Source organism: Oncorhynchus kisutch, linkage group LG6, assembly GCF_002021735.2.
Source record: "Oncorhynchus kisutch isolate 150728-3 linkage group LG6, Okis_V2, whole genome shotgun sequence".
In the NCBI taxonomy this organism is placed as follows: domain Eukaryota; kingdom Metazoa; phylum Chordata; class Actinopteri; order Salmoniformes; family Salmonidae; genus Oncorhynchus; species Oncorhynchus kisutch.
Window position 1 is genome coordinate 13,981,598 of NC_034179.2, and position 14,622 is coordinate 13,996,219.

The window sequence follows — 14,622 nt, forward strand, 5'->3', positions numbered from 1 at the left end:
ACTTATTATTACTGCTATTATTATTATGACTGATTATTACTACTATTATATGACTATTTTTAGTGTGACTTATTATTATGGCTATTATTATTATGACTGTTATGGCTATTATTATTATTATTATTATTATGACTTAGTATTAGTATGACTATTATTGATGACGTATTATTATTATTATTTATTACTATTAATATTATGACTTATTATTATTATTATGACTATCAATTATTATTATGCCTATTATTATTAATATGCCTATTGGTCATTATGACTATTACTATTATTGTTATGACTATTGTTACTATTATTGTTGTTATTATTATTGGTATAACTATTATTAGTAGTATTATTGATATTATTATTATTATTAATACTATTATTATAGCAACAAGAATCTGGTATTCCTTCTATTGATAATGGAGCAGGTCATAAGAGATCCTATAATTCAGTGAATGATAATAACTCTTTATGGAACAGGCAACACGCAGGGACGCGAGGAAAAATAGACTGACCTCTAAAGTGTATGATCCATGCATACATTAGGATGAGAATAAGAATGAAACAAACAACAAAGTGGTCTGAGTTCACATCTTTATATTAAAATGCATTAAGTATAGACAATAATGTAACACACACTACAATGTTCCACACGTTCAGAAATGTTGGATGGATGAAGGTACATTTTGTCATGTAATGGATGAGACAGCAGTTTGTCTGACATTTAAGACGACGGAAAGCTTTTGAGCAAAAGAACATACAGTACCAGTCAAAGGTTTGGACACACCTTCTCATTCCAGGGTTTTTCTTTATTTTTACTATTTTCTAGAAATATGTGGGAACTCCTTTAAGACTGCTGGAAAAGCATTCCAGGTGAAGCTGGTTGAGAGAATGCCAAGAGTGTGCAAAGAGGTCATCAAGGTAAAGGGTGGCTATTTTGAAGAATCTCAAATATAAAATACATGGATTTGTTTAACCCTTTTTTGGTTACTACATGATTCCATGTGTTATTTCATAGTGTTGATGTCTTCACTATTATTCTACAATGTAGAAACTAGTTCATAGTGTTGATATCTTCACTATTATTCTACAATGTAGAAACTAGTAAAAACAAAGAAAAACCTTGGAATTAGTAGGTATCCATACTGTTGACTGGTACTGTATGTAGGTCATGATCATCATTCATCTGTAACACAGTACAACAATACATTGTTATTTTAGGCAACATTATTATTTAGTTGAGTTACAGCAGTAGAAATACAAAATTAAAAACGTAATCATTATCATCATTCTTATGTACAACCCAGTGCCTTACAGAACGACCTCTTTGTTCTCAGTACATTACACAGGCCTTCCTTCCACTGGCATCACAGACATAAAGGAAAAATACACTGCAAAACGCATTGAAAACATGCAAAACATTTTGAGACTTTATCAAGAGTGGACTAGTGAAAAAAATACAAAAAAATGGTTTAGAGTGAATTTTTCCCCTTTAAGTAAGCTTAGAAAGATACCATACATTATAAATATGAATGTTAAGGTGCAAAGTCCCCACCCCGACCACACACACACAGACTGTCAGTAGAGAGTAGGACATTCCCCAATATGGACAGAGACCTCTAACGGAGCATTCAGACAGAAATATATTATGTAGAACAACAAACATGTCTCTCTTACATGTAGAATGAGGAATCATGACTGCTCTATTCATAACATTCAACAATGTGCACCCGACTCTTTCAGAGAGAATGCCAGCTTGACCTCTGACAAACCCTGACCTTTGATGACCCCTGACTCATTCTGCCACATAAGCACACAGCCTGTGATTGACGACCAGACAATACCTGTGTGCCATTTCTCTCCCTGTCAGTAGTGTAGGTCGGTAGGTGGCTGGCTGTGACGCGTCTATGTCTATGTTGGGAGAGTGGTGTCCGTGACTAGGATAACATGGCATAAACTTGATTGATGAGGTCAGAGGTCATGAAGGGTCTTCTAGTACAGAAGCCAGAGGAACAGCTGGTCTCAGAGAGGACGGAACACCAGTCCCTATATAGTAGGATACGTTTGATAGGAGACCAGTAGTATGCCATGTCGGACACAGCCGTGGAGGGAGGAGTCCCAAAGAGGGAGGTTCTGTTCAACGTCTATATGGGTGGAGTCTGAGGCAAGGGAGGGCCACACCCATCTATCTGTCTCTGCAATTCCAGCCACTGAGCTCCCATGCTTTGAGCCCAGCCAGGCTCGGACAGCCCAGAAAGTGCACTGTGAGGACAGCGCCAGGACCAACCACTAGTGGCCTCTGTCTTGATACGGTTACACCAAGTAACCGGACAGACCCAAGGCTGCTGCTTATATATCTACAGTTACCCAGTACATAATGTTTACCAGATTCCCCTCAACCTTCAAGTCAAGGCTTCATCAGTAAGAACCTCTTCCTCATATAACTCCCCCTCAGCCCACTATACAGCACCCAGCTCCTATCCTGCTGAACTTCACAGGAAGACCACACTGAAAACATCATCAGTCACACAGGTAACTGCCAAAATAAAGGAAATGGCAACATAAAGTGTCTTCATAGAGCACTGGGGCGCCACGAGCCAGAACTACTGCAACGTACCCAGGGCATAGATTCTACAAGTGTAATTCCATCATTTGGTGTTTTGTTGATGGAAAACGCCATCTTAGGCTCCGCTAGAGAAGCTCCCATAAGTGTTCAATTGGGTTGAGATCTGGTGACTGAGACGGCCATGGCGTATGGTTTACATCATTTTCATGCTCATCAAACCATTCAGTGATCACTCGTGTCCTGTGGGGGGTATAGCCATGGTAGCCAAAATAATGACATGTCCAGCATTTTAATACATGGCCATAATGATGGGATGTTAATTACTTAATTAACTCAAGAACCACACCTGTATGGAGGTATCTGCTTTCAAAATACTTTCTATCCCTCATTTAATGGCTTCCATTACTGTGGCAGTTACCTGTACAAACATACGTACTCATGCACACTCACACTCCCCTTAACACTCACACACACATTAATAAACACACCCATACATACTCTCTGGTGTGCTCAGTTTTCACTCATGTTTATTCACAAGCATGTTCAGAATCACACATATATATAGAAAAAGAAAGGTATCATAGATCAGAAATGAGAAACGCTCAGTTTGAAAAGAAGGAGGCTGTTATTTAGCTCTGGTAGTACCTAGATTACAGTTGGAGTTGTTGTTGGTGCAAGTAGTCTGGAGAGAGGACAGTAAAATGAAGCACTGTCTTTCCCATGTCTGGAGAGGACAGTAAAATGAAGCACTGTCTTTCCCATGTCTGGAGAGGACAGTAAAATGAAGCACTGTCTTTCCCATGTCTGGAGAGAGGACAGTAAAATGAAGCACTGTTTTTCCCATGTCTGGAGAGAGGACAGTAAAATGAAGCACTGTCTTTCCCATGTCTGGAGAGGACAGTAAAATGAAGCACTGTCTTTCCCATGTCTGGAGAGGACAGTAAAATGAAGCACCGTCTTTCCCATGTCTGGAGAGAGGACAGTAAAATGAAGCACTGTCTTTCCCATGTCTGGAGAGAGGACAGTAAAATGAAGCACTGTCTTTCCCATGTCTGGAGAGGACAGTAAAATGAAGCACTGTCTTTCCCATGTCTGGAGAGGACAGTAAAATGAAGCACTGTCTTTCCCATGTCTGGAGAGGACAGTAAAATGAAGCACCGTCTTTCCCATGTCTGGAGAGAGGACAGTAAAATGAAGCACTGTCTTTCCCATGTCTGGAGAGAGGACAGTAAAATGAAGCACTGTCTTTCCCATGTCTGGAGAGAGGACAGTAAAATGAAGCACTGTCTTTCCCATGTCTGGAGAGAGGACAGTAAAATGAAGCACTGTCTTTCTCATGTCTGGAGAGGACAGTAAAATGAAGCACTGTCTTTCCCATGTCTGGAGAGGACAGTAAAATGAAGCACTGTCTTTCCCATGTCTGGAGAGGACACTAAAATGAAGCACTGTCTTTCCCGTGTCTGGAGAGAGGACAGTAAAATGAAGCACTGTCTTTCTCGTGTCTGGAGAGAGGACAGTAAAATGAAGCACTGTCTTTCCCGTGTCTGGAGAGGACAGTAAAATGAAGCACTGTCTTTCCCATGTCTGGAGAGGACAGTAAAATGAAGCACTGTCTTTCTCATGTCTGGAGAGGACAGTAAAATGAAGCACTGTCTTTCCCATGTCTGGAGAGGACAGTAAAATGAAGCACTGTCTTTCTCATGTCTGGAGAGGACAGTAAAATGAAGCACTGTCTTTCCCATGTCTGGAGAGAGGACAGTAAAATGAAGCACTGTCTTTCCCATGTCTAGAGAGAGGACAGTAAAATGAAGCACTGTCTTTCCCATGTCTGGAGAGAGGACAGTAAAATGAAGCACTGTCTTTCCCATGTCTAGAGAGAGGACAGTAAAATGAAGCACTGTCTTTCCCATGTCTGGAGAGAGGACAGTAAAATGAAGCACCGTCTTTCCCATGTCTGGAGAGAGGACAGTAAAATGAAGCACTGTCTTTCCCATGTCTGGAGAGAGGACAGTAAAATGAAGCACTGTCTTTCCCATGTCTGGAGAGAGGACAGTAAAATGAAGCACTGTCTTTCCCATGTCTGGAGAGAGGACAGTAAAATGAAGCACTGTCTTTCCCATGTCTGGAGAGAGGACAGTAAAATGAAGCACTGTCTTTCCCATGTCTGGAGAGAGGACAGTAAAATGAAGCACTGTCTTTCCCATGTCTAGAGAGAGGACAGTTCAGGTAACTCTCTACAACTCCTTCCTTACCTGTTAAATATCAGTAGTATAAAGACCAATGTTGAAGACTCTTTTCTTTCTTTTTAATGAAGTATATCATTTAGTTTGGGGCAGTGGTACCTTTGAACTCAGTCCTTATTTAAAACTCCTGTCGTGGTGAGGTTTGGTTCACTCCGGTCAAGTTAGTGGCTGGTAGGAGGAGTGGGGGAGGCTGGGAGGGGGGAGGCTGGGAGAGGAACGGGTCGAGGTTTGGGAGCAGCAGGGAACGGTCTGTGGTCGAGGAGGTGGGTCTCAGGTTAGGTCGTCTCCTTCCCCTGTGCTCCGGTCACGGTCTTGATGGAGGTTAAGGTTCTGTTGAACCAGGTCTTCTTGGCTGCCTGGACCTCGTTCAGGGCCAGACCCAGGGTGTGCTCCAAGTCCTGCAGGGAAGAAAACATACAGGAAGGAGGTTAGGCAAGGGGCAGCATAGCTAGCCTGGGGTAATGGGACAGGAGACTGAGCCTAGAAATCATTCAAACTTGTATTGCCTCAAATTCCCTTCAGGAATTAATTCATGAATTGTTATGATATAGCAGCTGAATTTAAATGAAGTGATATCAGTAGACATCAGTTGCTATAGCCAGGTGAGTTCAGTTGCTATAGCCAGGTGAGTTCAGTTGCTATAGCCAGGTGAGTTCAGTTGCTATAGCCAGGTGAGTTCAGTTGCTACAGCCAGGTGAGTTCAGTTGCTATAGCCAGGTGAGTTCAGTTGCTATAGCCAGGTGAGTTCAGTTGCTATAGCCAGGTGAGTTCAGTTGCTATAGCCAGGTGAGTTCAGTTGCTATAGCCAGGTGAGTTCATTGGTCTGGGTTAGGTTCAGGGTCAGAGGTCAGTGCCTGCATCATTGGTCTGGGTCAGGGTTTGAGATCAGTACCTGTATCATTGGTCTGGGTCAGGGATAGAGGTCAGTACCTGTATCATTGGTCTGGGTCAGGGGTCAGTACCTATATCATTGGTCTGGGTTAAGGTCAGTACCTGTATCATTGGTCTGGGTTAGGGTCAGGGTCAGTACCTGTATCATTGGTCTGGGTTAGGCTCAGTACCTGTATCATTGGTCTGGGTTAGGGTCAGTACCTGTATCATTGGTCTGGGTTTGGGTCAGTACCTGTATCATTGGTCTGGGTCTGGGTTAGGGTCAGTACCTGTATCATTGGTCTGGGTTAGGGTCAGTAGCTGTATCATTGGTCAGGGTCAGTACCTGTATCATTGGTCTGGGTCAGGGTCAGTACCTGTATCATTGGTCAGGGCCAGTACATGTATCATTGGTCTGGGTCAGGGGTCAGTACCTGTATCATTGGTCTGGGTCAGTACTTGTATCATTGGTCTGGGTTAGGGTCAGTACCTGTATCATTGGTCTGGGTTAGGGTCAGTAGCTGTATCATTGGTCTGGGTTAGGGTCAGTACCAGTATCATTGGTCTGGGTTAGGGTCAGCACCTGTATCATTGGTCTGGGTCAGGGTCAGTACCTGTATCATTGGTCAGGGTCAGGGTCAGTACCTGTATCATTGGTCAGGGCCAGTACATGTATCATTGGTCTGGGTCAGGGGTCAGTACCTGTATCATTGGTCTGGGTCAGTACTTGTATCATTGGTCTGGGTTAGGGTCAGTACCTGTATCATTGGTCTGGCTTAGGGTCTGGGTCAGTACCTGTATCATTGGTCTGGGTTAGGGTCAGCACCTGTATCATTGGTCTGAGTCAGGGTCTGGGTCAGTACCTGTATCATTGGTCTGGGTCAGTACCTGTATCATTGGTCTGGGTCAGTACCTGTATCTTGCACTCTGCCTCCACCAGTTGTAGTTTGGTCTGGGCCAGTTCCAGCTCCATCTCTCTGAGCTGGTTCTTCAGACCCTCCTTCTCCTCGTCAGTCTCTTCCTCGCTGCCCTCCTTCATCTTCCTCACTGCCTTTAGACGACCCTCCTTGTTGAAGAGGATAGAGCACTTCTCACAGCCCTCCACCTTCAGCTGGAGGAGAGACAGACATCATAGGCCAGGTTACAACATTGCATCTCTAACCCTAACCTTATCCCATTAGAGATGACCCTACTTGTTAAGGAGGACACTGTACTTCTCACAGCCTTAGACCAGGTCACAGGTTATTCCACAGGTTATTTACACTATATAAATCAGGGCAGGATATACCACAACAATATATAAACCAGATACAAGTTATTCCACTACACTATATAAACCAGGTACAGGTTATAACACCACACTATATAAATCTACACTATATAAACCAGGTACAGGTTATAACACTACACTATATAAACCAGGTACAGGTTATAACACCACACTATATAAATCTACACTATATAAACCAGGTACAGGTTATAACACTACACTATATAAACCAGGTACAGGTTATAACACTACACTATATAAACCAGGTACAGGTTATAACACTACACTATATAAACCAGGTACAGGTTATAACACTACACTATATAAACCAGGTACAGGTTATAACACCACACTATATAAATCTACACTATATAAATCTACACTATATAACTCAGGTTCAGATTATAACACTACACTATATAAATCAGGTACAGGTTATAACACTACACTATATAAATCAGGTACAGGTTATAACACTACACTATATAAACCAGGTACAGGTTATAACACTACACTATATAAATCAGGTACAGGTTATAACACAACACTATATAAATCAGGTACAGGTTATAACACTACACTATATAAACCAGGTACAGGTTATAACACTACACTATATAAACCAGGTACAGGTTATAACACTACACTATATAAACCAGGTACAGGTTATAACACTACACCACAGAGCATCTAAAGGCGTCCGCATGCTGAAACAGCTCGGCAGAGTTTGTGTATTGAAGACATATGAAGACATTTTGTGATGTTTTTGTTTGTTTTGGACACACACATTGTTTTCTGGGGGTAAGCCGAAGTCTACACCCCTTCGTCGTTGACTGGTCAACAGTAGTGATTCTTCAATCAAATCTTTGTTGTCATCCAATGAGAGACTACTCGTTTACATTTTTTAACTGAAAGAAATACGAGTTAGATGTAAAATTGCGTGATTAAGATTTCTTTGGCAAAAATGTCAAAATAAATGACATATCTTGAATTATCTTAGATTAAAGCTGGCTATTTTGAGGGAGTGTATACTGGCTACGGCGTTTCAGAATGGAAAAACAGTTCTATTGTCAGTCTTAAGGGAGTATATAAGCACCACCCCTCCCCCACCCCCGGGAGGTGTGGGATTGCTGTAATGGACAGAGTGGTTGTAAGGAGGCTAGCAAGGGGATGAGAAGAGGTTTTAAGTGTCAGGCTGAGTGTCAGGGTGAGGGTCTCTCCTCCACTTCAAGAGCCCTCTCATCCACCCCATCACCACACCTAGCCTGGACATGAGAAACACTACTGCCCTGGCTGTACTTACCATCCACTATCACTGTTCACAAACAAAGAACAGAGCTATTCTGTTTGTCATCAAAATGGAATCGCAATGGATTCTTCATCATACTCCTCATATAAGACTACTAATGTCTGCATATAATTACACTAAGGCTATAATCATGTATACTACACACTTGACATTCTACATGAGACTAACATGTATACATAAACAGCTAATGTTAACTCGCTAAGCAGCACTAAATCAAATCAAATTTATTTATATAGCCCTTCGTACATCAGCTGATATCTCAAAGTGCTGTACAGAAACCCAGCCTAAAACCCCAAACAGCAAGCAATGCAGGTGTAGAAGCACTACAAACACAGCCACACAAAGAGAGCATCAACATATACAGTACTCTGTCAGGTCATGTGATTGCATGTCATGTGATTGATTGTGTGTCTTGCCGGTCATTTGTTTGTGTGACGTCACGTGTTTTAATACAGTGGTCAGTCATATCTGTCATGTGATTGTCGTGATTGTTTGATGTGATTGCGGTCTGTCATGTGATCGTGTGTCAGGTCATGTGATGATGGGGACTCACCCGGATCTTCTCCACCTCTCCCTTGTTGGCGATCTGCTGTTTCTCCAGACGCTCACTGAGCTGAGAGCAGATCTATAGGGATCAACACAGAGGTCAAAAGGTCAAACAGAGCACTGAGGTCAACTCCACATAGACACACAAAACTTGTGGGGATGTATTGGACTGTGTGGGGGAGTCAAAGGTCTGAGGGTGTAAGGGTGGGGGGGGGGGGGTCAAAGGTCTGAGGGTGTAGGGGTGGGGGAGGAAAAGGTCTGAGGGTGTAGGGGTGGGGTCAAAGGTCTGAGGGTGTAAGGGTGGGGTGGAGGAAAAGGTCTGAGGGTGTAGGGGTGGGGGGGGGTCAAAGGTCTGAGGGTGTAGGGGTGGGGTGGAGGAAAAGGTCTGAGGGTGTAGGGGTGGGGGGGGGGTCAAAGGTCTGAGGGTGTAAGGGTAGGGTGGAGGAAAAGGTCTGAGGGTGTAGGGGTGGGGGGGTCAAAGGTCTGAGGGTGTAAGGGTGGGGTGGAGGAAAAGGTCTGAGGGTGTAGGGGTGGGGGGGGGGGTCAAAGGTCTGAGGGTGTAAGGGTAGGGTGGAGGAAAAGGTCTGAGGGTGTAGGGGTGGGGGGGGGGGTCAAAGGTCGGAGGGTGTAGGGGTGGGGGGAGGAAAAGGTCTGAGGGTGTAGGGGTGGGGGGAGGAAAAGGTCTGAGGGTGTAGGGGTGGGGGGAGGAAAAGGTCTGAGGGTGTAGGGGTGGGGCAAAGGTCGGAGGGTGTAGGGGTGGGGGGTAGGCAAAGGTCGGAGGGTGTAGGGGTGGGGCAAAGGTCGGAGGGTGTAGGGGTGGGGGGTAGGCAAAGGTCTGAGGGTGTAGGGGTGGGGGGAGGAAAAGGTCTGAGGGTGTAGGGGTGGGGGGAGGAAAAGGTCTGAGGGTGTAGGGGTGGGGGGAGGAAAAGGTCTGGGGGTGTAGGGGAGGCAAAGGTCGGAGGGTGTAGGGGTGGGGGGGAGGCAAAGGTCGGAGGGTGTAGGGGTGGGGCAAAGTTCGGAGGGTGTAGGGGTGGGGGGGAGGCAAAGGTCGGAGGGTGTAGGGGTGGGGCAAAGGTCGGAGGGTGTAGAGGTGGGGGGAGTCAAAGGTCTGAGGGTGTAGAGGTGGGGGGAGTCAAAGGTCAGAGGGTGTAGGGGTGGGGGGAGGCAAAGGTCTGAGGGTGTAGAGGTGGGGGGAGGCAAAGGTCTGAGGGTGTAGAGGTGGGGGGAGGCAAAGGTCTGAGGGTGTAGAGGTGGGGGGAGGCAAAGGTCTGAGGGTGTAGAGGTGGGGGGAGGCAAAGGTCTGAGGGTGTAGAGGTGGGGGGAGGAAAAGGTCTGAGGGTGTAGGGGTGGGGGGAGGAAAAGGTCTGAGGGTGTAGGGGTGGGGGGAGGAAAAGGTCTGAGGGTGTAGGGGTGGGGGGAGGAAAAGGTCTGAGGGTGTAGGGGTGGGGGGAGGCAAAGGTCTGAGGGTGTAGAGGTGGGGGGAGGCAAAGGTCTGAGGGTGTAGGGGTGGGGGGTAGGCAAAGGTCTGAGGGTGTAGGGGTGGGGGGAGGAAAAGGTCAGAGGGTGTAGGGGTGGGGGGAGGCAAAGGTCTGAGGGTGTAGGGGTGGGGGGAGGAAAAGGTCGGAGGGTGTAGGGGTGGGGGGAGGAAAAGGTCAGAGGGTGTAGGGGTAGGGGGAGGAAAAGGTCAGAGGGTGTAGGGGTAGGGGGAGGAAAAGGTCGGAGGGTGTAGGGGTGGGGGGAGGAAAAGGTCAGAGGGTGTAGGGGTAGGGGGAGGAAAAGGTCGGAGGGTGTAGGGGTGGGGGGGAGTATCTCTAAAATGAGAGGTTGTAAAGTGTGAAAAGATGACAACAGCTCATCCCAAAGACAGCTATCACAAATAATGTAAAACCTGCTCATAACAAACCCTTATCATCCCACAGCTAAACCACCTCCTTCAAAATAACCAGTCCTATGAGTGACTCAGAGAAACTATACGTCCCTGTGTGTCTCTGCCTGTGTGTTTCTTGTCTGTGTCTCTTGTCTGTGTCTCTTGTCTGTGTCTCTTGTCTGTGTCTCTTGTCTGTGTCTCTTGTCTGTGTCTCTTGTCTGTGTCTCTTGTCTGTCTCTCTTGTCTGTGTCTCTTGTCTGTCTGTGTCTCTTGTCTGTCTGTGTCTCTTGTCTGTCTGTGTCTCTTGTCTATCTGTGTCTCTTGTCTATCTGTGTCTGTCTATCTGTGTCTGTCTATCTGTGTCTGTCTATCTGTGTCTGTCGTCTGTGCCTGTCGTCTGTCGTCTGTGCCTGTCGTCTGTGCCTGTCGTCTGTGCCTGTCGTCTGTGCCTGTGGTCTGTGCCTGTGGTCTGTGCCTGTGGTCTGTGCCTGTGGTCTGTGCCTGTCGTCTGTGCCTGTCGTCTGTGCCTGTCGTCTGTGCCTGTCGTCTGTGCCTGTCGTCTGTGCCTGTCGTCTGTGGTCTGTGCCTGTCGTCTGTGTCTTTCGGCTGTGTCTGTCTGTCTGTCTGTCTGCAGTGCCTTAGATCGCTGCCCCACTCAGGAGGCCCTTATCTGTCAGTTGTGATCAAAACATAGTGTAGAAAAATGCCCTAGACGGCTAATTTACATCCGCAGTCCCTAGGTAAGTAATAAATATGATGTCACTATGTAGAATACAATTTGAAACGACTTTATACATGTAGAACAAAACTAAAAATCTCCTGTCAGCTTACCTGTTTGTACTCTCCTATGATGGAACCATTCTTCTTTATCTCAGACTCTGATTTACCCAGCTCCCGTCTGCACATCTCTTTCAGCTGTGGACACACGCAGGCGCACGCAGTGATATTATACACTGAATGAATGATTCTCATGGCTGCCTACTGTGACCTACATGATAACCTCCTCTCAGTCAGCAGTCAACTGTCCTTGGGCCTGTATAAACTACCTACAGTAGTGACACACTCAACGAGGAGTGTAATGTAGTCATGAAGAGGACAGCAACAGATATCCCTTGAGCGACTGTTTCTCCCATAAGTGGACATCATGAGAAATAACGTAGAGAGAGCAGGTAATGACAGGTCCTGTGTTGGGCCAAAGTCCTGGAACACAGGCAGTGGCCACAGTGAATAGGGGAGGACAACATCCCCCTCTGTCTTAAAGAGACAGAAAGACAGAAACAACACTGCTCTCCAATCAAGGTGCATCAACAGACGAGCAATCTGAAGAACATTCAGCGACTCTCCAAAGGACAATGGTATATTTATGGATCAAACCAATACATCAATGTCCATGGTCAGTGGACCTCCGTTCTCTTTTCCAATACTAAAGGAATCTTTTGTTTATTTTAAATGGACAGCCAGCCAGAAAGACAGAGTCAGCCAGACAGCTAGCCAGACAGCCAGCCAGACAGCTAGCCAAACAGACAGACAGCCAGACAGCTAGCCAAACAGACAGTCAGCCAGACAGCTAGCCAAACAGACAGTCAGCCAGACAGCTAGCCAAACAGACAGTCAGCCAGACAGCTAGCCAGACAGCCAGCCAGACAGCTAGCCAAACAGACAGACAGCCAGACAGCTAGCCAAACAGACAGTCAGCCAGACAGCTAGCCAAACAGACAGTCAGCCAGACAGCTAGCCAAACAGACAGTCAGCCAGACAGCTAGCCAAACAGACAGTCAGCCAGACAGCTAGCCAAACAGACAGTCAGCCAGACAGCTAGCCAAACAGACAGCTAGCCAAACAGACAGTCAGCCAGACAGCTAGCCAAACAGTCAGCCAGACAGCTAGCCAAACAGACAGTCAGCCAAACAGCTAGCCAAACAGACAGTCAGCCAGACAGCTAGCCAAACAGACAGTCAGCCAGACAGCTAGCCAAACAGACAGACAGCTAGCCAGACAGCCAACTAGCCATACAGACAGCCAGCTAGCCAGACAGCTAGCCAGACAGACAGCTATCCCGACAGTCAGCTAGCCAGAGACAGTCAGACAGACAGCTTGCCAGACAGACAGCTAGCCAGACAGTCAGACAGACAGCTATCCAGACAGTCAGACAGTCAGCTATCCAGACAGCCAGCCAGACAGCTAGCCAGGCAGACAGCTAGACAGCCAGAAAGTCAGTCAGCCAACTAGCCAGACAGCCAGCCAGCTATCCAGACAGCCAGTCAGACAGACAGCTAGCCAGACAGACAGCCAGCCAGCCAGACAGCTATCCAGCCAGACAGACAGCCAGCCAGCCAGCTATCCAGACAGACAGCTAGCCAGGCAGACAGCTAGACAGCCAGAAAGTCAGTCAGCCAACTAGCCAGACAGACAGACAGCTAGCCAGCCAGACAGCTATCCAGACAGACAGCTAGCCAGCCAGACAGCCAGCCAGCCAGCTATCCAGCTATCCAGACAGACAGCTAGCCAGCCAGCCAGCCAGACAGACCTGTGCAGACTCCTCCTCTAGTCGTCTCTTCTCGTCCTCTGAATCCACCAGCTTCTGTTTGGTCATCAACAGCTCCTTGTTCAGAGCATCTGCTTTCTCCTCAGCCTGAGGGACAGACAGACAGACACATGGGTACGGGTAACAGGTCTACTGACATTAGCTAATGCCAAATGACAAGAAAAACCTAGCAGAGTATTAGAAAATGTATAAACACACATACAGGTTTACAGACTTGCACAAGTAAAAAAGGATTCACGAGGGATGTGTCTTACGTTGTCCAGGTCTTTGCGCAGAGCGATTTTGCTGCTGACCAGTTCATGGGCCAGGTCATCATTCTCCTGCTCCAGACGCATGTTAGCCTCCTGGAGACGACGGTTCTCCCTCTACAGAGGAGAGGAGGAAGGTAAGAGTGAGTGAGTGAGTGAGTGGAGGAGAGAGGAAGAGGGGGAGGAGAAAGTAGAGATATTGGGAGAGAGAAAGTTAAGAGGAGTCAGTGAGATGAAGAGTGGAAAAAGAGAGAGTAGCCTGTTGCTGTCTTCCTGTTTCAGTGGACTGGTGACATATATAATGTTACACTATTCTTGTAAATAACATCCTCTGAGAAGAACCTTGGTGAAAAAAATGGAACTGTCTGCAGTCCACATTCACCTGCACTGCAGACATGAATGGCATTACAACTAGCTAATGGATTCCACTGGGCTGGGACTGGATATGTGTACAAGTAGGTGTACACAGTCTATTTCAGAGACGAACTGGACTCCCTGGATCACTGAAGTGTTCTGTGATTACCATCTCTCTTGGGAGAAGATAAGAAAAGTCAATATAATAGAACGACTGAAAGCAGGTAAACAATCTAACACATTGATTGATGAATTGGTTGAGTGTTCGTACCTCATATCTCTCAATGGGAGCCTCCTGCTGCTCCTGCTGTTCTCTCATGCTGTCATATTCCTTCTCATACTTCTTCAGCTTCTTCTGGCTGATCTGTAGAGACAGGGACAGACCCTTACAGGTCTAGTCATGGAGCAAAGGCATATTTGATGACAGTACCAGTCAGGTGATAGCTGAAATACCCAATAATAACAAAATAGTAACATATGGGTTCACTTATCTATCTACACACAAACCTGTGTCAAGCACGAGCTACTTGAATGTTATCCTGCATGTACAGTATAGCACCTCTTCCTATTTAATAAAGACCCATGAACAATCATGCATCTGTCTGTGTGACGCAAAACAAGCTTCATTAACATTTCTTTCGATGCCCTCCCTCCCTTCCATCCCATTCTCTTCCCTCCCCTCTTCTCTTCCCTCCCCTCCTCTTCCCTCCCTTCCCTTCCACCCCTTCCCTTCCATCCCCTTCTCTTCCCTCCCTTCCCTTCCCTCCCTTCCCCTCCTCTTCCCTCCCCTCCCCTCCTCTTCCCTCC

General features: G+C 46.4%; 1 protein-coding gene across 3 annotated transcripts in view; it reads right to left on the bottom strand.

Moving 5' to 3' along the window:
• Positions 1-577: 577 nt before the first annotated feature.
• The window catches only part of LOC109893632 (rab GTPase-activating protein 1-like), a 154,160-nt gene continuing 140,115 nt past the window's right edge, over positions 578-14,622 (bottom strand). For all 3 annotated transcript variants that reach the window (XM_031826237.1, XM_031826239.1, XM_031826238.1), the window contains 7 exons: positions 14,087-14,179; positions 13,468-13,578; positions 13,196-13,300; positions 11,500-11,583; positions 8,809-8,880; positions 6,590-6,787; positions 578-5,204 (listed from right to left, as the gene is read on the bottom strand). In XM_031826237.1, coding sequence (XP_031682097.1) covers positions 5,082-5,204; positions 6,590-6,787; positions 8,809-8,880; positions 11,500-11,583; positions 13,196-13,300; positions 13,468-13,578; positions 14,087-14,179 — 786 coding nt within the window. In that variant the 3' untranslated portion in view covers positions 578-5,081. The remainder of the gene's footprint in view (positions 5,205-6,589; positions 6,788-8,808; positions 8,881-11,499; positions 11,584-13,195; positions 13,301-13,467; positions 13,579-14,086; positions 14,180-14,622) is intronic.